The sequence below is a fragment of the Natator depressus genome, chromosome 6 (genome assembly GCF_965152275.1).
Source record: "Natator depressus isolate rNatDep1 chromosome 6, rNatDep2.hap1, whole genome shotgun sequence".
Lineage (NCBI taxonomy): Eukaryota > Metazoa > Chordata > Testudines > Cheloniidae > Natator > Natator depressus.
In genome coordinates this window covers 71751930-71776099 of record NC_134239.1, presented here as the reverse complement: position 1 = coordinate 71776099, position 24170 = coordinate 71751930, and the positions used below count along the sequence as shown (strand labels likewise).

Below are 24170 nucleotides of genomic sequence, written 5' to 3'. Positions count from 1 at the left end.
GGATGGTGTTTTCAGGAAGATCACCGATGGATTGTAGTTTCCTCAGGAAGTCAGTGGTGTCGCGAAGATAACTGGGAGTGCTGGTAGCGTAGGGCCTGAGGAGGGAGTCTACATAGCCAGACAATCCTGCTGTCAGGGTGCCAATGCCTGAGATGACGGGGTGTCTAGGATTTCCAGGTTTATGGATCTTGGGTAGCAGATAGAATACCCCTGGTCGGGGTTTCAGGGGAGTGTCTATGCGGATTTGTTCTTGTGCTTGTTCTTGTGCTTTATTCTATTGTTCAGTATCCTGAAGCATATTAGATTCAAACTTGATTCTTATACAGCTCATTCATTTTCACTTTCCCACGGATGCACTGGGGTAAAATTCAAGTAGGTTTATGGGGTGGTATTTTCTCCAGTTTGGATTTGTTTTTGTTTGATTTCCTGAAAGCACTTGTTTTGGACATTTTTGGAAGTTGTTCATGGTGCACACTAGATTTCATTCCTTGGTGGTTGTGTTTTCCCCCTAGCTGCAAGAAACTCATATTTTATCACTTGTATAAAAGTGTGTATGGTAGTTTTGGTGTTCCTCTATTTATCCATGTTGTCCAGTCAAAGTACAATTTCTGTGAGTTACTGTATACACACATACATTTTTACTCAGCTGTAGTGCATCTAAATTTTTCTGTACTTTGTTTAACATATTACTGCGCCATATCAGCTTCAATGTTGATATATCAACCAATTTCCCTTGTTTCGCTGTTTATTCTCAGAAGTGGCATATTAGCCTTTCTGCCATATTGTATATGCCTGGATCAAGTCAGATGTAGAGATAAGCCTGAGCCAGAGACTTTGGATCTAGGTTTTACCAACATTGGGAGGGTTGGATCTGGTGTTTTATCCGAGTCTGATCTCCAGTTAAAAGCCATTTAATAGAGGGTTTAAGTTTCGATAGTTTTAATTCTCTGTTGTGAAGATGTGGAGAGTTTTGTGGGCCTGATTCACCATTATCCTGAATCTTGTACACCCATTTACCCCCCTGACAAATCTTGTACAGGTATGTTTTTATAAGTTTTTCTGCATTTTGTTCAGAGTTAAATTATAGCAAAGACATATTTCACCCTGTCCTGCAAAAGGCTTAGTACACTAGTCAGTGGGTCTGATCCTGCACCCTTTGAAGCCAATAAACACTCCCATTCATATTATTGTATGTGGAACTCAGCTGAGTGGGAGCTGAAGGTACTCTGCCCCTCACACAACTGGCTTCACTGATAGAATTGAATGGAACTATTTACAGACTACAATGGCCCACTTCCCCTTTCAGTTTTCCGTCTCTGAGGTACCAAGATTGGCTCAAAAGGACATAGGACTACATGTCCATAGTTCAGTGTGTAATCTACTACACCCTACTAATGTACACTGTTCAGGGCAGTGACATCCAGTGGGGATGCCATGTGACTGGTGGCACATCAGTGTAAACAGGAAGAGCTCAGTTGCTAATGATGTATTCAGACAACAAAGCTTTTTCCACCAATCCTCCTTTTCCTTGGGGATCTCAATACTTTTTAAAATGGAAAAATCAAAAACCAAAATTGCTTGCTCTAAGCTTCCCCCTCTGAAAAAAAACAGAAGAGTCAATTCATATATTTAGCTTCATTTTATTATATTACACTTAAAATTTAACTCATAGAAACTGGTTTATTTTTGCACGAGATTACCTCAGTTACTCAATCTGTAGGTTCAAATATTTAAATTTTGTTGAAACTTCAACTTAGTTTGAGACTTTCTGATTCCAGGTGTATAATCTCCTTACTAGCAGCTTTAAAGGGAAACTACAGTGTAGCATAAAATATTCTAACCACAATCTCTGATTACAAAGAAGAGGAAATCATTAACACGTTCTTGTGAATAGTATCAAATAGGAAGTCACCCTCATTATAGTCTGACAACATAGTTTCAGCTACAGAATAGAAACTCAGTATCAATGTATAATAAAGCAAGAGATTTTCAAATTTACACTTTACATTGTATTTTTAAATAGCATTTTAAATGTGGGGGAGTTAAATAGTGGAAATTTAATTTTAAAAACCCACATCTTGTAAGTCTCCTGTCCTTAATGTTGAGATGGTGCTGAATTATGAATTACTGTGGTTGACCTGGGTCTGGTACAGCTTAGTAAATATGAATTTGTTAGGGGATTTTGGGAGCAGCATTCCCTTAGCATCAGACAGGTGGTATCAACAGTTACTGAGTGAGATTGTTGAATTTGCATTTGTATGCTGACACAGCTATGTACTTTGGATGTTTAATTGGGGCTCTGTGTATTTGTGCTGATCTGGAAGAACTGTCATGGTCAGTCAATGGTCAGACCACCTAGAAAACAGGCAGAAAACATACAGATGGTGGACTTGGTACTAACTGACTTGCATCAACTGACTTCTTAGGACAGCACAACAAAGAGAGCTCAGGTGAATGATTGATGAAAAGGTAAATGTTAGTCGGCCTTCAGTCTGTGCCTGTAGTCCCTTCCAAAAATATTAAGCAGGAAAAAAAACAAGTCATAAAATGCCAACAGTGCATATTTGGAGGACATATGACTCCCTGGAGATAAGGATATAAGTACTGCGGAATAATCCTATGTGCCACTGCCACCCCAACTAATATCTAAGGAGGCTTGTGATGCTGTAGGACAGCCACTATAGCCAACACCCTTCTGCGAGAGATTTTTGGGTCACAGGGTTTCAGGGTAGCCAACACGCTGCCCTGGGGACATTTGACAGACCAAGTGCTTGAGAAGAAAAAGGAAAAGAAGTCTTCATCTAGAACTGGTAGCTATACCTGTTTTATTTGCCAATCAGGATAATGCGTAGGGCCAGCATAGTTACTAAAAGAGTTTATGCCTGGAGAATTGAGGCTTATTAGGAAGAAGCATTGTATAACCTTTTTGCTGCTTGTCGGATTCTTTCAAATAAATAGCTTTGCACTGAAGAAAACTTAAGTCCAGGTTTTCACTGGCACGAATGCTGTAAATTCTTCCCAGCTGTGGGCCAATAAAAGACTCAACTCTATATGTTCAAATGATGAGCTGTATTTCTCATGACTACACAGGAAAATTTACTGACAGAACTAGACCAGTATAGTTATACTGGGAAAATTTCTCATGTAGACACTTATTCTGGAATAAGTGTATTCATGCAGGGACTTATACTGCCATAACCATATCACTATAGTTCTGCAGGTAAATTTCCCCATTTAGACAAGTCCCAAGTCATCCTACTGGACTTCCTGCTCACAAGTAGCAGTAAAACCATGGCTCGCATCAAAAGAAACAATAGCACTACTCAATTATGGAGACATAGAAACGGGTAGGTATTTCAAGAAGCTGTTTTGCAAGTGCATTTTCACAGATCCATATTTGCTACATAACATCTATATCGGTATAAAGTATTAGAACTAATCACTACAGTTTTAAGTACTGTCCCCAGCAGAAGATGTAAGCCATTGCTCTCTATTGCCCTATGCTCTTGATACCATATAAGAAACTGCAGCTATACAATAATTATAAGAGTCAGTCTCATACAAAGGTCAGGATTACAGACCTTTTGAGTAATGATGGGGGACGGGGACAACTTGCTGTAGATAAAACAGATCAAGTATCTATAGAAACAGGCTTAATGTAAGACTCACAAGGAATTATTTAACATGAAAATAATCCATTGATCAGTTGTCACTGCCACTGATTTAGAATCTATCATTTAGATTTAGAATCTAATCTGCCCCTCTCGGGCGAGGTGGGGAGTGAGAAACACCTCTTTTCATACAAGACTGTCTGAAGGTCCAATAAATGTGATATTCCAGGCTGGTACATTATAAAGAGGAGAATGTTAAACAGGCTTTGATAATTATCATTGGAGAGTAAGATCCCATTTAGTTTGCACCAAATCCAAACAGGGCAAATGTTTCTCATCTCTCCAGGATACCGTTTAGAGCCAACTCAAGCACAAATTGTGGAGTTTTACAGATAACTTTACAGCGGAATTGTTGTAACAGATCGACGAATAACGCCTGTGAAGCTAACAACAGGAAAGATATAGCCACAAAGAGAGGGTACAAGAAAGGAGGAAGAAATGACTCAGTCTTTTGAGTTATTAGATGCACTACTCAAGGATATCACCTTTTTTGACCAGCTTCTTTTTGTTCAGTAATCATTTCAGTGAATTATAAAACTTTTTTTTTTTTTTAAACTGGAATGACTGGTTTACTACAAGATGGGAAACCACGTAGCTAAAAACAAGATTTAAGTCCAGCATGCACAAAGTTGCAGGACACTTCACTCCTGTCGATAACAAATGCAATTTTATCCTCTGGATGTCCATAGCTCTTTCCCTTGCTTACCAAAAATTGGCAATTTCCTCACCCTACCCTTTTATTACTGCCACTGAATGCAGCTCTGTCAGTCCTTGGACAGCTGCTTTGCATGGTTGGAGTGCATTTCATTGTTCTGCTGCTGGAGACTCTTCCCCAGTTTCTTGCTTCTCTATATGGAACTCTGGGGGAATCAGGTACTGTACCTCTTCAGTACTGATTGCCACTTTATCAGGCTGCAGCCACCGCTTTAAATGTTCCAGGGTGCTGAGGGAAAGAAGTAAGAAGTTAAATATAAGGCAGCAGTAAAAGCCAGTATTGAATTATAAAATGTGGTGGTGTTAACCCTCCACAGGCCTTTCTTCCATTTTATAGGCTCTCCTATGGGTACAGGAAGGATCTATTAACTGACTAATCTGAGTGCCAGAGAAAAAACAGGAATCCACTGTGCTCAAGAAGATGAATGTTTGGTTCCTGACATCCCCACATGATGTTTTAATGGCATCTGTAACACAAGTCAGGACACTATCTCTAAGGGACTGCAGTTCAAAATATAGAAAATGGCATCTTTCATGAGACGGAACTAGGACCTTTGTGCTATGGAGGAGAACATGCAGCTCAAGCCAGAACAATTTCTGTTTCCTTTATCTGACCTACCTAATGAGGATGCTAATACTTAGCACTTATATAAAACTTTATTTTCAAGGGAGAGAGCTCACAGGAGCACTACAGACTAAGCATAGAAACAGAAGCCAGGAACTCAAGAGTTCTAATCTGAGCTCTGACACCAAGTCCTGCCCGGACCTGATCTTACAAGAAGCTCCTCACAGGTATCTCTCTTGCTGGAGCAGTGTGGACTTCAGTGGGGCTCTGCACAGAATCAGGAGCTGGCCTGCATGGAGCTTCTCACTCTAGGATTAGACCTAAATTTTTAGATATTTCCAAACGGAGACATATTCGGCCATATTTTCAGCATGCCTGAGCACCCACCATTCTAAATAAAGCAATTGAAGTCACAGCACCTATGAAAAGCAGGCGCAACATGTGTCAAGTTGGACACCCCAAAATTGAGCCACCCAAAATTAGTGGACTTTTAAAAATTCAGGCCTTACCCTCTTTGCCTATGTATAAGATGGAGATATGACTACTTTCCTGTCTCACTGAAATGCTGTAATAATATCAGTGAATTGCTCGGAAGAGGCAAAGCGTAAAGTAACAATATTACTGTAATGCTGTAATTCACACACACACACACACACACACACACACTTCACTAGAAATCTCCAACAATTTTATTTTACTTTTTTAAAAGAAAGCTCTGCTCTATTTGCTAATGGTAATCCCTGAATCAGTCTGACTGGCCTTTCCTCATCATGTTTGTTACCTCTCTTCAGATTCATGTCCCTCCACATAAAATTCGGACTCAAACTTTTCCTGCAGGAACCTATCCCAGCATTCCTTCTTTGCTTGGGCCAGAGTATGCAGCATATCCTTGGAGGTCACTTCCTGAGACAAACCCTTAATTCTCATCAGTCTTCTCTCTGCGCGGAAGAAAAAGAAGTTTTACTGAAGAAAGAGAAAAAACAGGTGGTTATGGTGAGAGAGTTTAAATCCAAAGGGTTAGATTAACTCTACATGATTAAATGATATTTAAAAGTTAACTATTTTACTACTACTTGAAATCTGGAGGAGTGCATTCTTTTGTTTAAATCAATAGGGTGTTTTTTAAAAATTCCATTATTGTGGATTTCTTCTTTATTTGGCTCATGTATTAACTTATGCTCACTGTAGTTTTGACAGAGAACAGTGTCATAGGAAGGAGTCAAATTGGGCCAGCTTGTGGTGGCATAACAGGCCAGTATTTCTTTTTGGAGGCTGTCATCTTGTGCTCCAGACGCTAAGTTGTCGTTTTAAGACATAAGTCTCTAGCCCTTGTGGTTGCAAAAATTGTGAAACCTTGCAACTCTGCACACAGGCTGAAACCGTAACTTTGAGGTACAAAGAGTTCCTATTAGCTGCAACAGGGTACTGACTCCGAAGCCTAGTCATAAGAACTTAAGTGTCAACTAACTATTTGACAACTGATCAAAGCACAAGAGAAGAACTGATGTCAAGACATGTAAAGTGTGCAAGAAAAAAGAGGGATGATCACATTATGAAGATCTGCACAACTACTGTGAGTGACTTCTTTCTTTGGTCTCTTTAGTGTGCAGGACTTAAAGTACCACTGGTATCTGTTTTAAGTTTTTCTCCTCCAAGCTGGACAGTGGTTACAGATCAAGAGTAAACTGCATTTCTCTCCATAAAGCACACAACATATTTAATAGAATGATTACAAGTGTCCCAAAATGTTTCACAAAGCAACAAATTAGATATGAGTAATTCAGAACACATTCCCCATTCATAGTTAAATGGAGTGGAAACTATTTTTAGAGGAGGAACAGTGGTTAACGCTGAATTATTTTTGAAAGAAGGCGTAGGATCTTTAATTCACCCATAGAAATACCCAGAAATGTGTAGAAAGGGCCTCAGTTTTAACTGTCCAGCTGAAGCTCAACCAAGCTAATTTTGAAGCTCCTCAGATTGCCAGTACTTCAGTGCACTATCATCATTGGGTACAAGTCAAATCCTCATGTGGAGCCCGAGTCCAGAGCCTTTTAATTCAGAGGGATGAGTGTCATCCCCTGAGTTACAATTACATTAACAGAGATACAGAAGCCCTCACCATTCTCTAAACTTACTTTCTGACTGAAGCAAACTCAGAAATCAGAATTTTAATATCTACTCACCTAGCGATGCTAAATATATCTCTGAATCTTTCAGAGGTGCCCAGGGCTTCAGATTTGCTTGGAAAGAACCATCTGGTTCTTCATCCTGGCTTTCTCCACTGATGTAAGAATCTGTGAAGCAATCTGTAAAAGCATCACTAAAGTCTTCTTTCTGATCTGGATCTGGCAGACAGGAACAGATTTCAGCCCAGAGGTCCTGGCTTGACCTAGTTACTACAGAGTCAACATTCTCAATCATTTTCATTATGCAGAAATCCTGAAAAAATACATGTGATGAATTGTAAGCGTCACCTGTAAAACAATGTTTCCATCTACACATGATTTTTTCCCCAGCCTTAAGTCTAAATAGATTTTAGATTTCTAGAAAGCTCCTTTCAGAAAATTGCAAAGTCAAGTTTCTCACTTTCCATAAAGGGAAATTTGTACTAATAGATTGTATTTGCATACTGGGATTATGTGATCTATTGCTGTATGAGTCATAATAGAATGATTCAGAAAAGCTTGCACCTCAGTCAGTTTAAAATAATCTCCAGTTTACACTATATTTTGTAAAGAGCCACCCTGATTTTGATAGGTCCATCCTGTGATTTACAGGCCATTCAGCTAAACCTGAAATTTTCAAACCAAACACTACTTCATAATGCGGCAATTCTGCCACAGTGAACAAAGTCTCAGGTTTGCCAGAGCCTAGTCACATGGACCAAAAAGGCATGATTACAAAAATCTTAAAAAGAAAAAAGAAAAGGAGTACTTGTGGCACCTTAGAGACTAACCAGTTTACAAAAATCTTGTTGCTCACGTTATGTAAATCCCAAAAAGCCAAGTGTGGCTTTTGCACACTTCACGCACATTTTATGCACATCCCCATTCAGAGAGAGGCTAGGGCTGGGTAAATAACTAGGGGGAGGCTGCACATCTTCCATGCAGGGCACATTCTTTGCCTCAGGGGGCATAGGCCAGGCATAAAAATAAAGGCTCAAAATCTCAGCAGGGTCAAGTCCAAAGGATGGTGGAGCTGCCAATGGCCTCATCATGGAGGCCCATCAGCCTCGGGGAGCTGCTACCACCTCTTGGGAGAACAGCCTCCCAGACCTTTCCCCAGCTGAAGCCAGAGGTGCGCTGACAGCCCCTCCCGGCACAGAGGCAGCAGCGACACCCCAATACCCGCAGAGCCCAAGACCCCACCTACCTGAGTCCCTCACTGCTGCCCCCTCTTCCTTCCAGGGTAGGACAAATGGGGACGTACTGAGGTTTCACTGACGTGTAGCCTGACCAATCAGCGAATGGAAGGGCAGCGCTGCCGTGCCAGCCATTGGCTACAGGAAAGTGCCTATTACTCCTCCTCCTGGAGAGAAGGGGCGGGAAACGTAGCGCGGTTCTTGGCATGACGCCATCTTGCAACCGGGCGGAACTTGTCCTCTTCTCATAACAAACGGAGCGCGGGAGGGCAAGTCGTTGTTACACATAGCACAGGGGTCGTGAAAGTGGGTCTGTCTGCGGTATGAGGGCTCGGAGGAGGCCCTAGTGCGCCTGCGCAGGTGAGGCTGATGCACTGACCCACTCCACTTCCGCAGGGGCAGCGCGGGGTCCTGGTCGGGTATGCTAGGGAAGGACGTAGCGTTCCCCTCCCCCCCCCCCCCCCCCCCCGTCCTAAGTGGCCGTTCCCCGCGGGCTCGGTGGGCACCGGAGTCCCTGCTCCGCTGGGCGGGGCTGAGCTGCGCCGCGCCCTGCCGCCTGCCGGAGAGCGCCCTCCGCGGCCTCCCGTGGTGCCACCTGCCCGCCTCGATCCGAGCCCGGGGGGCGCCCCTCAGCCTCCTTCGCCCAGCGCTGGGGCCCCCAGCCAGTCCGGGGCGAGGGCTGCCAGCGGCGGCCGGTTCCCGCAGGCTTGAGCGGTGGGAGGGTCTGTTTTGTTTGCCTCCGATTTTAACTCGCTAGCACCGGAGTCAGAGGCTTGATTTTACAAACCCGGGTTACTCGCTGTCTGCTGAGCGCACAGCCCGGGACCTGCCCCACGCTGCGCGCCCGCTCCTGGGTGCAAGTGCGAAGGGAGGGAGGCATGGAGAGAGCTGGAAACTGTCCAGCCCTCTCAGGACCTTGCACGTTCCCTTGGCCAATGAGAGACACGTGTTGTTTCCCAACGGGATGTTTTTATACCCGAGCGACGTGTTACCTTGCACTGTGCTGCACCTGCTAATCGCTAGTGGGAAAGGTCGTGGGTGGACCAAACCTCTTCGGATACGTGAGGGGCAGGAGCTTTAACACATCAGCGAGCAGCGTTTACAGCTTACTTTGAATAGTGAATTTTTAAAAGGTCCTGGTGTAGCTAACTTTTACACTAGAACCTCAGACTTACAAACACCTCGGGAGTGGAGGTTGTTCATAACTCTGAAATGTTCCTAACTCTGAACAAACCGTTATGGTGGTTCTTCCAAAAGTTTACAGCTGACTATTGACTTAATACAGCTCTGAAACTTTATTACATAGAAGAAAAGTGCTGCTTTCCCTTTATTTTTAGTAGTTTACGTTTAACACAGTACTGTACTGTATTTGCTTTTTTTTTTAAATCTCTGCTGCTGCCTGGTTGCATACTTCCGATTCCAAATGCAGTGTGTCCTTGACTAGTCAGTTCCTAACGCTGGTATTCCTAACTCCAAGGTTCTACTGTAATAACTTGCGACTGATCATGCTCTGAGTCTTATATGCGTAAACTGATTGTGTAATTAAGCAACCTGTAGTTAGGTGGAGAACGCTGTAGGTAATAATCAGCAATATTCTCAGGGGGAATCTTCTGACAAATTAGTATGTTACATAACATCTTGAATCCCTGCTGTTGCTTTCAGTTATCCCATTCCAGTGTTGCCATGTGTTCTCCAGGTCCACCCTTTAAAAATAACTAAAAAAAACACTCTTTAATATTAATCAAAAGTTTGTTATTTTAAGTTCTGTAAAGAGATGGGAAAAAACGTTTTTATCACTTAAGTATGGAGTAGTTTGTCACACATGCACCCTTGCCTTAAGGCTTTCTCTTTTAGGAAAATTCCCACAGTCCATTAATTCTCAGCTCCACAACGCAATAGTATCTATAGTTATGCAAGTTAAAATAAGTGAGGTACTGAAATAGTTTGTGATCTGAAGATTCATTGCTTGTAGGGGTATAGAAGGCATTTCCTCCCCTGCTCCTAATGCACAGCATAGTACAATTAATTGGGGTGCATTTAAGGGGCCTTGTCTTGAAGAAACCATTTTTGGCCATTGCTGGTGGTCAGATACCAGATCAGATGGAGTCAGTGGCCTGATCTTATTCCTATCTAGGGAGTGGTTGCTTTTTCACATTGACTTCAAATAAACCACGATTTGAGGACTTCAGTAGCTCAGACATAAGTGAGAGGTTTTTCCGCAGGAGTGGGTGGGTGAGATTCTGTGGCCTGTGTTGTGTGGGGGCTCGGACTAGATGATCATAATGGTCCCTTCTGATCTTAATATCTATGAATCTATAATTGTACTGGGAAGGAATCCTTAATTCTGATGTACATGTCACAGTGGGACTGCCTTCAGGCTTCTCCCATCTGATTTTCTTTAACATCTTTTAAAACCAGTGGAGCAGGGGAGAGGAAATCTCTCAGCTGAACAAATGCTAGTCAACTTTCATATTGCAAGTAAAGTTTTAAAACTGAAAAAAATAATCCACCTCACCCTTGTAATATTAACTGACATCACATTTATACCATTTCAGCGCTGCATTCTGCACCACAGAGATCTGTACTCTAATCACAAAATATTATATGTTAAAGCATTAGTTTCACTACTATTCAATATTAAGCCCCACTTGTGATTTCTACAGAACAAGTAAAATCTTTATGGCAAAAGGAATAACTGAAAAAATTAATAATCTCTAGAAATCCTGTATGGGTATCAATATTACTTTGTTATGAGTTTCGGGCAGAGGTAACCTGGAGTTAGCCAGATATAATAAGTCACAAAAGTAATTCTTTCTTTTACTTGCCTGTGATAAATCCTAGAGCTAGGTTATAAGATTTCATTTAAAACAACTCATGATTTGTGTGAGACTGTTCTTCCTGTAGGGGAAAAAAATGGTCTGAAAAAAGGGTTTGATTTCTGTGAGTGAACTTGACCCTAAAGATGTCCTTGGAAGAAAGGCTATAGACGTGCAAAATATCCTCTGCCTATGACCGTGAGCCTGGAGTTCTGGGTCACCCTCCTGCCAATCATGGTACAACCTGGAGAGAGTAATGGTCTCTCTTTTGAGGTGAGAAGGGAATTCCTCACTCTCACTTTTTTGAGAGGAAGGTGTCCTTGAAAACTAAACTTGTCTCTGGGTGGTCAATAAAGTATGTCAAGGAACAGGTAGTGGACATGGAGAACTTGTTACTAGCTCAACGCTATTTGTAATTTTCAGTTTTAACAGGATCCTGCAGTAAGCCCTGGTGGGGATGGGGGCGGAGTTGGGCATTCCCCTTGCCTTTCCCAGCATTCTGGGTCAGACCAAGGTAGAAAGCCATGTTTTAGCCTTCTCTTTGCTTTTTCCATCTCTTACTTGACTGCATGTCACTTCCTTTTCATCATTGTTTGCATATGTAGATCACACTGGTCATGAAAGTTGAGTAATTATAGAGACCCTATGGTTTAATTCTAATTTCCCTTTGCTTTGAGGGCAGGGGATGGGAATGACTGACCAGTACAGAAGGCTGTATGTAACTGTGATTGAGAAGTACAGGGATTTAAAGGTTATTCCCCCTTACTAAATGTACAGATAGCAGAAGGTTCAGAGATATGAAAATCCACCCTGGCAGAGACTCTACATCTACCTAGCAGCCATCTATAAGGTAAAATTTGGACTCTCAAAGCTGCAATCTTTAATGGCTTCCATCAGTCCACACATCAAGAGCATTAAATCCACTTAAACTAAAAGCTGGGCAACTGATATTCTGCAAACTGTTGTGGCATGAGGGAGAAAAAAGTCAAAATCAGGATGATGTGGTGGTATTTTAGTGAAAATAGGTGTTTGAGCTCCAGTACCCTGGCCAAACTCCTATTTATCTAGCTTATGTCTTTTCTGCTTAGGTTCCCTCTGCAGCTTTGGTTGGATTCATTCTTTACTTTGTGTCCTAAATTGGTGTGTGGCTGTGACATTACACATGGTATAATCTGGACTGTTGAACAGCTGTGTCTCCTCAGTTCTCCAGCCTGAGGTGGCTTTTATACTGCTCTGCTGTGAAAGCAACCACTCTTGGTCTGGCCTCACATATATTCCCAGCTATATTATATGAGTGCCATGGCCAGCTATACTTGAATTACACTGCAGAGCAACGCCAGCAAATTCCCAGTCCCAGACTTTTCCCCAGAAATGTGCATCTTGTACTGCCCAGCCCTCTCCTGGATAATACAAGCTCATATAAAATCTGTCATTTTATTAATAGAAAATGATATGCAGAAATCCTGTTATCCCAAGTGAAGTTTCCTAAACACTTCAATCCAAGCATACTGATTTGAGTAAAACAACTTTATTAACTTGGGGGGGAGGGATAGCTCAGTGGTTTGAGCATTGGCCTGCTAAACCCAGGGTTGTGAGCTCAATCCTTGAGGGGGCCATTTAGGGATCTGGGGCAAAAATTGGGGATTGGTCCTGCTTTGAGCAGAGTGTTGGATTAGATGACCTCCTGAGGTCCCTTCAAACCCTGATATTCTATGACTAAACTACAGAAAGATTTTAAGTGACTACAAGTAATGAAGCATAAAAATAATAATTGGATACAAATAATTTTTTATCCAATTATGACAAAATTTAGCACACTCTTGGAAAAAGGAATGAACATAAAAGTACAGACTGTCACAGTGGCATTGCTGTATATTGTTATGCAGGGTGATAGGTTTAAGGTGTAGTTCTACTCTGAAAGGTTACTGAAATAATACTGTAGGTTTCTTGTTTGTCTTGATTACTTCTGCATCAAATGTGCTTAATTTACAGGTCAGAGTCTCTTCCAACACCCAGTCCTGCAAACTCAGCGTAGGCTCTGACAATCAATCTGGGTTTTTACCATCTTGCACATCATCATTAGCAAAAATAGCTCTGTAGGCCAAATTAAGCTCAGTGACATCTGTGCACTACATTGAAGGGGAAGGGATTGCACAAGCATCGCTACCTCACAGACATCATTACAGCAGAATCTGAAGACAGTAGGGCTGCACTGATATCACTGGCTGGAAGTTAGAAAAAAATTCTGGTGCATATCATTGAACAGGAACTGCAGCTCACTCTCCCATTGCTGTGTTGGCTTTGAGAGACTAAAAGGATTACAAGCTAATAAAAACTTATGTGCTGACTCTAATGTTAAAAAAAATACAATACAACTGACCACATATACACAAGGAGTAAGAAAATGCCATTACACTCTTCAAAGCAGAACTGTACTTGAAGTAGCTCCCCAGTAATCAGGGGACTGTTATAAAGCCCTTAAATGACACAGATTCCTTCCCACTTCCTTGAATTTTGAGAAGCAATTTTTAGTTGCTGCAAAATATAGAAATGCAGGAGCTGTGTTTATGTGCTATAATAGTCTGTATACTTATAGACTTGTGTAGCAATAGTGTTTAGTTTTTTCCTTCTTTAGACATTCAAGTTGTGTTTGTAATGTTGGTTAATTTTTTAATTAAAGAAAATGAATTTAAGGGCTTATTTGAGTCCAGGGACATCTTCATATCTTCGGAATGGGTGAATCTTCAAAAACACAGGTCAGTGTTGGTCATAACACAGAGAAGTGCAAAAAAGTGATAACTGGATACAGAACCTTTTATTTCTATACTGCTAGTTAGAATCCAGCCCAGGTTAGTGGTGACAGAAAGCTGTTGCCATGTGTGTTTGGGCATTTAATTCCATATTCCCTGGGAATAAGTGTCCACATCATATGAACAATCATCAGTTAGCCCTAACTGACACCTCTGTTCCTAAACTGAAGTACCCTTTTATTCATGGAGGTGCTTTCTCTAGGTCCACATTAAGACATGTTGGCAAAGCAATATGAGGAATTCTTGCATTGCAGCAATCCGTGCTCTGTCTATTGTTTGGTCAGAGGGCTTGATTCTTCAGGGTTGGTAATGAGGCGCATCATGTAACATAAATGTAGTGGTTGCTAAAATTGTTTAATGGCTATAGGATGTGTATATCATTTTAATCTTGGCCATTTGTGATTGGGAAGGATTTGAGTTTTGCTGGGTGTTATCCGAGCTTGTTTTAAAGTCTGTCTGTCTCTCTCTCTTGCTTTCTGCACCCTCTTCCTCCCCCTCCCCCAATGACTGGCATGCAAGGCCTGGGAGGCCACTGTGCATTTCTGAGACATGAGCCGTGTGCTGCAGTGTGCTATATTTACTGTGCTCATGGGACTGTTGCTCACAAGAACCATGGCCTGGACTTCAAGTGGGAAAACACATGCTGAGCTACTCAACAATCTTTACAGTGAGTACCGCCAGCAGCCCCTCAGGGCTCACATTTAAAGCTGATAATGAAACTTCTCAGTACTTTAACAGTTGTAGGTTTGATTTTCGCATTAGACTGAGTGGGATTGTAATCCATCATTCTAAAATGTCCTGCAGTAGTCTTGGCACTTTTATCTTCAACCACTTCAGAATCTGGATGTCACAGCCTGAAACTGTTCTGTTTCTAATCCTAAACAGGACACGATGCTAGGATTAGTAGGAAAAACTATCCAGACCCAAAGTCTCTCATATGTATCTCTTATTTGGGTATGTGCAAAACACCTCTTGTATGATTCTGTAATCAATTACATAGAGCATAGAGAGACTGAAGCTGATATAACTGACTTGTACAGTCAGTGCTCTATGCGGTTAACTCCAATGAGCTGTTTTGGGACTAGAATAGTTATTGGTATTCCCACTCCATTTTGGGCAAATGATTTGGGTTGTAACTGTAATAGCTTTGAATTCCCCTGTTGCTAGAGCCACACAGCTGTTCTCTCAGCGGGAGTTACTGCAGAGAAATTAGGAATGAAGGAACTGTGAACTTCTCTGCAGTCATTCTCCTTAACTTCATAGTTTTACATCCTGCCAAGGTGCCTTAATATGACTTGAAGAAACCACGTAAGGGGGTCAGAGTGTAATTAAATCTGTCCATTTAGTCCTTTGCCTCTTTGCTGATACTGCCAAGTGTGGTGCTTGGTAATGCAGGCACTTGCCTGCTAGGAACTGACCTGAGATTGTCAACTCATTTGATGCAGGGCATCAAACTGCTATTGGAGGGTAGCTACTTTTACTCACTAGTTACCTGGGACAGATCTGAACCACAAACCTGGAGACATGCAAGTAGCTCTATTGCCTATCCTTCCCAAACCCTCCACTGCCTCTGTCCAAACCTGAATATGTTACAGTACTAAATAGCTGAAATCTTTCTGTGGTTTTTTTTATTTAAGAAAATGGAGTGATTAAATCTCAACGGGTCTTGGATGTGTTAACGGCCACAGATAGAGCCCACTACACCAAGTATTTCCCATACATGGATTCTCCTCAGTCAATAGGTAAGAAATTTGTAGCGGATTGACACTTTTATGGTGTGTGTAATGACTGCACTAATCTCAGTGATTGAACGGTGGAGGGAAGACACAGGGTGAGTTTGTACGTCTTGGTTTACAACGCTAGCAAGCCTTGCCTATATGGAATAGTGTCAAGAATGGGAAAGAGGAACATTTCATGTGCACTCTTACTGCTGGCTCATCAAGAAGAGTATCAGCATGAGTCTACTTGAGGGTTTCTTTGGGAGAAACAGAAAAAGGATCTGCCCTTTGGAGGCTGGGAATGCTCAGATGTGATCATGGGGCCACTATATTTAAAGAACAAAACTCTTTATGAAGCATAGGAAGATTAGCCCTGATGGTTGGTAGACCATTGTTTCTTGACACACTGCCCTAAATGTAGACATACCTTGTATGGTATACTGACACTTGCATGTCCCGCTGGCATGGGTGGACAAGTAGAGTGCCCAATATGTCTGAACTGTAGGCTATATACCTTACCAGCTCACGTCTACACAGCTGTTTTTAGCAGTGTAGTGTCCTGTTGCTGGAGCATTTCCCTGTTGTAGTGAAAGGCTCCAGCAGCTCCCCTCCACCCAAGCCTTTCTTTGCTGCCTCCTCAACTGCAGCCTTTCATTGCTGCATGTAGCTACACACTGTAGTGGCGAGTGTGGATACAGGCTGCAGTGAAAGCAGGCTGCAGCTACATGTGTAGTGAGTGTATGCTACACACTGCTCAAAAAGCCATTGGTGTGAATTTCAGAAGTGCAGTGTGCCCACAAATCCAGTTGACTTCAGTAGGAGTTGTGTTGTGCATACTCAGTACCTTTGAGAATAGTCATTTGTGAGCCAGAAAAGAGGAAATCCTTAAAACATCTGTAGATCCAAAAATCAAATAGATAAATGCAAACAGTGTAAACTCAAAGGAGAAAATAGTAAATAGTATTTCTGTATGCCCTGAGTAAAGTATTTGGTGCTCTCAGGAACTGGATTGTGATACTTAGAGTGAAAGCCTCCTGGAAATAACTTTTTCCTTCCACGTGCAAAGTCAGAAAATGGGATTTTTTTTTTTTTTTTTAAAAAAAGGATGGCTCCAAGATAATAGGAAAAATCCTGACTCTGCAATAAAATCCATGGCACCTATCACCTTGAATCACAAGGCATGTTTGAATTGGGGGAGGGGATGTTAGGGGAAATAAAAATTTGGGGTTAGTCTGTAGAATTCCTGTATTTGAGGGATGAAGCCATTTTGTGACTTGCTCGTTCATGAATACAGGTGTCTGAGGGGTAGCTATGTTAGTCTGTATCAGCAAAAACAACAAGGAGTCCTTGTGGAAAAATACAGTAGGACTGTATTTTTCCCTCCACGCACCTGATGAAGTGGGTTATAGCCCACGAAAGCTTATGCCCAAATAAATTTGTTAGACTCTAAGGTGCCACAAGGACTCCTCATTCATGAATGTCCACATTAACTGAATAGTTTCCATGAAAATATTATGAATGGTGCATATAACTGATATGACTGCCGCTAAACACTACACCCACACTTTTGTTTTAGCGTTACTCCGTTCTACGGGACAGGTCTTTTCCCTAAGTCACAAGGCATAGTAACCATACTTCACATTGATATTTCACCCATGCACACTCAGCCCTGAAAGCTTCCCTCGCAACTTGGTCTAAATCAACATTTTAAATAAACTGAAGCTGAAATCTCTCTCACTGCGGTATCACAGCACAGACATCTAAATTTCCTCCAGACACATACATCTGTAGCATGGGCAGATACTGTTTGTAGCTTTTCTTCCTCCTTTCCTGAAATCTTGAGGGGTGAACCTTGAATTATTATCCATTCTGAGACTTCTCCCTGCTGCCTCCACTACCACCTCTCTGTTGATTTCTCAGACAACTTATTTTTCTACACCAAGCATATTGAAATATCTGTTTGTTTGGTTGGTTTTTTTGGTCTTCTATTTTGAGCTTATCCACTTTGTGGCTTAATGCTAGATAATTTGTGGTATTACAGTACTTAACTATTTTTGGTGGCTATTACCTCCCCCTGCCCCTCCCCTTCCTTATGAACAAACTTGTAACAGGTCAATTCTGTGCTCGGAATTCTTATTGATTGGAGTGGTTGCAAAAGTGGGCTCTAAGCAACAGAAGAACTGTGTTGGTAGTGAATGAGCCTGAAAAGTTGTGTTGATTGGAACACTTAGGTGGTGATTGGAACAGTCAGGAGCTGAAATATTGCTTTGCTGTCATTAACACCCCCTAGAGGAGGTAGTTTAAGTCAGTACATCGCCTCAGATAGGAGGGAGAACAGAAAAGGTTTGCAATATTGAAAGAAAAATAAAAACAAACTGCTTTTAAAGTAGTTAATAGTAATTATTCGGACATGGTCATAATTTCATACTACTTGTGTTTAACTGTCAGTGGTTTCTTTTCAGGATATAAGGCTACAATCAGTGCACCCCATATGGTAAGATAAACTTTCCATTCTATTCAGAGCTTTAATTTAAAGGTAGCTTTAATTTAAAAGATGTAATAGCAAGTTGACATAGGTCTTATATGCTTGAGCATTGGACACTGCCTTGGACACCAGTAATAAATGACATGTGGTACTGTACAACTGTGTGAAATGCTTACAAACAGTTTTAAGGAAGGACAGTCAACCTTGAACAATCACTTTAAACAATAACTCTGTCTTATGAAGGCTAATAATTGAAGTTTTCTATTTTTTCAAGAGATCCTCTTCTTCACAAGCCAGATATTTTCTGCTAAACATTCCACTAGTGAAATCCATATCCCTAACAACTTTCAAAAGTGCTGTCGTCAGAATGATTTTACAAACTCAACATTGGGACACCACTGCAAAATGAGTCATGGGAAGGAAAAAGTTCTGTTTTAAACATAATATGCTTGCACAATTAGCACAGTTCTGACTGGAAAAACTGGGGGAGGGGCATGAGAGAAATTAATATCTCTGTGTGAAAGTGTGCATCATGATATCATCTTGTTGGTGTTATCCCCATAGCATGCCCATGCTCTGGAGTTGCTGAAGGATCAGCTAGTGGAAGGAGCAAAGGCCCTGGATGTGGGATCAGGAAGTGGTTACCTCACAGCTTGCTTTGCTAGAATGGTGAGCAAAGTACAAGATTTGCTTCTTTGCTTGAGATAAATATGAAGAGAAGTAATCTGCTTCTTAAAGCAAGCTATTGTGGTTTTTCTCCCCAGATCAGCTTAAACAAGAGATAAATGTGATCCTTCCAGTCAGTTTGAGTATAAACAGGTGGTGTATCTGCCAACAGAAGTACGATCTAGTAGACAGATTAACCCAGTATACACTGAAAAGGGAGTGAATTAAGTGCCATATACAGAAACGGTCACTTTCTGACTTTCGCTTGCTTTGTTGAACTTAAGAAACTTACTCTACAGAAAATGACTTAATGAAAAGAGTTTCTGAAAATAGACTCTTAGAGCACTAGAAGATTGCCCATGACACTCTCCTACCAGGGAATTGGTCACATTTTCAAAAAGAAATCCTGACAAGGAAGGCTTTTGGTTCCTCTTCCCAATCCACCTGTAGCGGATGCCTACATCTTTCCTAATGAATGCTGATTAGGAATCCCGATAGACTGGGCTAGTCATCTTTTGGGTAAGTGTGTACATACATATATATGTACGTGCACACATCATACACACACATACATGTTACCTGAAAGATGACAAGCCCAGTCTATGGGGATTCCTAATCAACAAGAAGCAATGGGCTTAAATTGCAGCAAGGAAGGTTTAGGATGGACATTAGGAAAAGCTTCCTAACTCTCAGGGTGGTTAAGCACTGGAATTGCCTAGGGAGGTTGTGGAATCTCCATCAGTGGAGATTTTTAAGAACAGGTTAGACAAACACCTGTCAGGAATGGTTTAGATAATACTTAGTCCTGCCATGAGTGCAGGGGACTAGACTAGATGACCTCTCAAGGTCCCTTCGAGTCCTATGATTCTATAAACAGGATTACCCATCATTAAAACTAACTTAATACAGAATTTGCACCTCCTAATCAGATATTCCCCATAATAGACAAGTCCCTGGAAATTCTCTCTAATCCTTCCACTGCAACAGTAAAACACCCTGTAAAATGCACAATCTCTGTATGCACATAATGAAGCATCTGTCTGTTTTCAGGTGGGTCCCACAGGGAAAGCAGTAGGCGTAGAACATATTGAAGAGCTGGTCCGTGAATCCATTAGAAATGTCAGAGAAGATGATCCAACTCTGCTCACTTCTGGACGTGTGAAATTTCTGGGTGAGCTCTGTAGCCCATGACCTTGGTGTTTCATTTCTGTACCTGAATGCATTGTAGTCTGGCAGTGCTTAGCCCTTGCTGTTTCTGGAGACCTGCCTTTCTATGGTTGGCATAATTTTCTTAGTACTCAGGTGCTGGTCACAGTAGTATTAATTAAGAAACTGTTTTTCTGTTGAATAACTAAATTTCCACATGTAAGTGCAAATTAAAGGTTAGGTGGCTAATAGCACTGACTGAAGCCATATATAATGTAGGCAGGTGCCCTTCAATTGATCCTTCTCCAGGCAGCTCTTTCAATACAACTTTGTCCTTATGGGTGTGCAACAACTCTTTTATGTCAGTACTAAGCCCCTCTTAAGTAAAGATTGCAGTTAATACCAATTAACTGGGTTTGGTTTTTGACTGTATCTCCATTGGAAACTACCAACTCTGATGTGATGGGCTACCAATGGCCTGTGATGGGCTATTAGATGGCGTGAGATCCGAGTTACCCAGGAAGAATTTTCTGTAGTATCTGGCTGATGAATCTTGCCCATATTCTCAGGGTTTAGCTGATCGCCATATTTGGGGTCGGGAAGGAATTTTCCTCCAGGGCAGATTGGAAGAGGCCCTGGAGGTTTTTCTCCTTCCTCCATAGCATGGGGCACGGGTCACTTGCTGGAGGATTCTCTGCTCCTTGAAGTCTTTAAACCACGATTTGAGGACTTCAATAGCACAGATATAGGTGTGAGGTTTTTTTTGTAGGAGTGGTGGGTGAAATTCTGTGGCCTGCGTTGTGCAGGAGGTCAGACTAGATGATCATAATGGTCCCTTCTGACCTAAATATCTCTGAATCTATGACCCATCAAATTTAAACCTAGGTCTCTGGAGTCCTGTGTCTGCACTAACCTCCTTTGTCATGTAGGGTCAGTCCCAGCTTTGGTTCTTCCTTCCTCTAATGGTGTTGCCTGTTTCCAAAATCTATCTTCCTTTAAAAATTAACTTTATAGAGCAGCCTGTCTTAGTAGGCTTCTTGTAGAAATCCAAATTGCCAACACAACTGACATACAAAAGCCTTCCTCGCATACCTTTCAAGTGAAAGGAAAGATAGAGGGTTCTCTAGGTTGAGTTGCCACATGAACAAGGATCTTCATTGCACATTCCCTCTCTGCAGTTGGAGATGGCAGGCAGGGATACCCTGAAGAAGCACCTTATGATGCCATCCATGTTGGAGCAGCAGCAGACACTGTACCAAAGGAGGTAAGAATGAACAGACATGTCGTCTGTCTGCATTCATTCCCTCGCACCCATGGCTGTAACAGAACTGGACTAGCTTCCTTTCTGTTCTGTGTGAAACTGGCAAACCTGTAAATGCCTTTGGTGGACATAGTAGACCTCATAATCAGCTTTACTTTTGTCTTTCTTTCCTTGTTTAAACTGTTTCTGGTCCTTGCTGATATTGACTCTTCTGTTTGCCAGTTGCTGAAACAGTTGAAGCTAGGTGGCCGGTTGATCTTGCCAGTTGGGCCTGCAGGTGCAAACCAGGTTCTGATGCAGTATGACAAAAACAGTGATGGGCAAATCGTGGAAACACAACTGATGGGCGTGATCTATGTTCCCCTGACAGATAAGGAGAAGCAGTGGTCTCGGTAAAAAATATGTTTCCCTGATTGTAATTTGTCTTTTGTTCCACTTGCCCTTATCACTGGCATGATGTTGACAGACGGTCATTCCTCCAGAATCCGCTGGCTGAAAGATCCATCCCCAGAATCCTAGCAGGTGGAGCTAGCAAGACGAAGGGAAGGGGCATACATCCTCGGACACAGCAAGAGAACTGTGTGCATCTCCTTGTATTTTAGAGACTAAAGAATAATGGAGATTGCTAGCTTCCATCACAATCTAGCTTTTTGTTTTCATAAATATTCTATTCATGTGCATTATCATTGTAAAGGAAGATTCTGAATTTATCCACAGCAGTAACACAGTTGCCTTTTTTTCCACCCATAGGGATGAAGTCTGACAGAGTATCATTTACAAAATGATCTTGGAAAGCTCATGAAACAGTTCCTGAAGAAGCAACTATAGATGTGTATGGCTTTGCTTTATAAATCAATTTTTTTTAAAGTTGGACACATCACAGAGGCTGCTTTTTTTTTTTTTTTTTTTTTTTTTTTTTTTTAAAGAACTCAATACGGAGGAGTGAGAGAAGAATATTCCTCCAGATCAATCAGCACCCAGTTCCTAAGCTGTGGAGATTTTGTCTGATTTCTTCCTGGACTGAGTAAAACCAGATAAGCCCAGTTGTCCTCTTTGGTCAGCTCCACATACAATATCTATGTAAATGGAGAATGTGCAATACTGTTACAGATTTGAGAATTCATTTGTATTGTACTTGATTAAATGGTAGTGCATTATATTCATCACTTGCTCATCAGATGCTTGAAGAAAAATTACAGTATGTATGTGATCTGTTTAATCTTAACATACAGGAACTCCTCACTTAACGTTGTAGTTATGTTCCTGAAAAATGTGACTTTAAGTGAAACGATATTAAGTGAATCCAATTTCCCCATAAGAATTAATGTAAATGGGGGGGGTTAGGTTCCAGGGAAATTTTTTTTTGCCAGACAAAAGGCATTATACACATTTTAAACAAGCAATTTAATACTACAATCATTGCTGAGTATGAAGCTTGGTTGAGGTGGTGGAGTCAGAGAATGGAAGAGGGTAGATTATCTGGCTGCTTCTCTTGCTGAACTTTCTGAACTCGAAAAAACACATCTAGAGATTGTTGTTTTGCTTTCCTCTTTTTTTTTTTTTTCTTGGTAATTTTTTTTTTTTTTTTTTTTTTTTTTTGCAAGTCATTAGATGACCAACTCCCCTAATCACTTTGGATCTGCGTTCCCGGTCAGGATCATCATCACTCAGGATTTGCAAGCCAGCTTCAATCATTTGGAAAGCTTCAGAAAGATGTTTGGCAGTCAAATTTGGATGGCTTGGTGGTTGTTCTACTTCTTGGCCCTCTTCTTCCATTGCTCTCATCACCTCTAGTTGCATCAGATCTTCACTGGTTAGCTCTTCTCCGTGTGATTGCAGAAGTTGTGTAACATCGGCTTCTTCCACCTCATCAACACCTGCTTTCTTGGCCAAGCCAAGGATATCTTTCTTCATAGTGGGGACAATATCTTTAAATCCTGTTAAGTCACTGGAGACAATGAGGCAGGCAAGGAGGCTGAAGGTGCTGTAGGCCACGAGAAGCACGTTGCACAGCAGCAGTGGCAGCTTCCCCTACTCTGCAAGCACCAGAGGTGGGGGGCTTAACCCGCAGCCCACCCACCCACCCCTTTCCCCCAAGTCCCCACCCTTGACCCGCCTCTTCTTCCCCTCCTCCCCCACCTACCTCATCCCCCTTTACTTCGCAGGCTGCTTCCTCGCTACTACCCCCTGCCTCCTAGGAGGCAGGGGAGGTAAAGGGAGCCTGCATGCCCAGTCCTCCTGCCTCCTAAACACGGCAAGCCAGCTGATTGCTGCGGGGGGGGGATGAGGGGAAAAGCGCTGCCGGGGCCGGGGAATGCTGTGAGGCAGGGGGGAGCATAGGGAGGCTGCCTGCTGTGGAGAAAGCGGGGAGTGTAGGGAGGCTGCCTACTGTGGAGAAAGCAGGCAGCCAAACAATGTAAGAGTGGAGCATTGCTCAACTTTAAATGTGCATGTTCCCTAATTGATCAACAACGTAACAACAAAAAGTTAACTGGGATGACTTTAAGCGAGGAGTTCCTGTATTCTTTTCTCATCCCCTTTTTGGTGAGCTAGTTAATCAGCTGTATCAATACACAATTCCCCGATGAAGCCAGGACTTGATGTTAGCAATCAAGTATGCTTACTCAGAATTGCGATACAGGCTCCTAAGACTCTCTTAAATGAGACACTTCTTTTCAATAGAGAAAAAAATAGGTATTCTTTAAGATGAAACAGACAGGTCCCATGTTTCATATGATGCTGATTAGCACCATTGTTGTGGCATCTTTTCTGAAATTGAATTGTGCATGTTCTAGGAGCTGGAATTATTTTCTCTCCTCAAATTGGGCCCTGAAGGGTGATGATCGAATTAATAGGGCTGAAATAAGGAAGCTCCCACTAGCGATGTAAAAGGTTAAATGGTAAGCATTTGGCTTACCGTTAACTGACCTTAACCGTTAACCCCCACAGGGACC

The 24170-nt window shown here is 41.9% G+C and overlaps 2 protein-coding genes across 6 annotated transcripts; one reads left to right on the top strand and one right to left on the bottom strand.

The window, feature by feature from the left end:
- Positions 1–1638: 1638 nt before the first annotated feature.
- CCDC32 (coiled-coil domain containing 32) lies at positions 1639–8655 on the bottom strand. Its single transcript, XM_074955701.1, has 4 exons — positions 8326–8655; positions 7137–7392; positions 5732–5888; positions 1639–4614 (listed from the first exon to the last, which is right to left on the bottom strand). The coding sequence occupies exons 2-4, from the start codon at positions 7378–7380 to the stop codon at positions 4476–4478; spliced, it is 540 nt and encodes a 179-aa protein (XP_074811802.1). The 5' UTR covers positions 7381–7392; positions 8326–8655; the 3' UTR covers positions 1639–4475.
- LOC141989260 (protein-L-isoaspartate(D-aspartate) O-methyltransferase-like) lies at positions 8511–22125 on the top strand. 5 transcript variants are annotated; one of them, XM_074955696.1, is made up of 9 exons: positions 8511–8674; positions 14460–14607; positions 15578–15682; positions 18121–18152; positions 18708–18812; positions 19860–19980; positions 21134–21219; positions 21439–21608; positions 21967–22125. In XM_074955696.1, exons 2-9 carry the CDS (start codon positions 14490–14492, stop codon positions 21977–21979), a joined length of 750 nt encoding a protein of 249 aa, XP_074811797.1. In that variant the 5' UTR covers positions 8511–8674; positions 14460–14489; the 3' UTR covers positions 21980–22125. The 5 variants fall into 5 exon arrangements, with proteins under 5 accessions (XP_074811797.1, XP_074811800.1, XP_074811798.1 ...); XM_074955697.1 differs by having other exon boundaries at positions 8663–8733; XM_074955698.1 differs by lacking the exon at positions 8511–8674 and adding an exon at positions 13867–13886.
- Positions 22126–24170: the final 2045 nt, after the last annotated feature.

What these genes read in the sequence shown, in the direction of transcription:
- CCDC32 (XM_074955701.1), bottom strand. Translation starts at nt 7,380, where the DNA reads ATGAAAATGATTGAGAATGTTGACTCTGTAGTAACTAGGTCAAGCCAG. An exon ending in GATATATTTAGCATCGCTAG is followed by an intron (nt 5,889 to 7,136) that starts GTGAGTAGATAT and finishes TCTTCCGCGCAG; the next exon opens with AGAGAAGACTGATGAGAATT. An exon ending in GGACATGAATCTGAAGAGAG is followed by an intron (nt 4,615 to 5,731) that starts GTAACAAACATG and finishes TCTTTCCCTCAG; the next exon opens with CACCCTGGAACATTTAAAGC.
- LOC141989260 (XM_074955696.1), top strand. Translation starts at nt 14,490, where the DNA reads ATGAGCCGTGTGCTGCAGTGTGCTATATTTACTGTGCTCATGGGACTG. An exon ending in GGATTCTCCTCAGTCAATAG is followed by an intron (nt 15,683 to 18,120) that starts GTAAGAAATTTG and finishes GTTTCTTTTCAG; the next exon opens with GATATAAGGCTACAATCAGT. An exon ending in CAGCTTGCTTTGCTAGAATG is followed by an intron (nt 18,813 to 19,859) that starts GTGAGCAAAGTA and finishes GTCTGTTTTCAG; the next exon opens with GTGGGTCCCACAGGGAAAGC.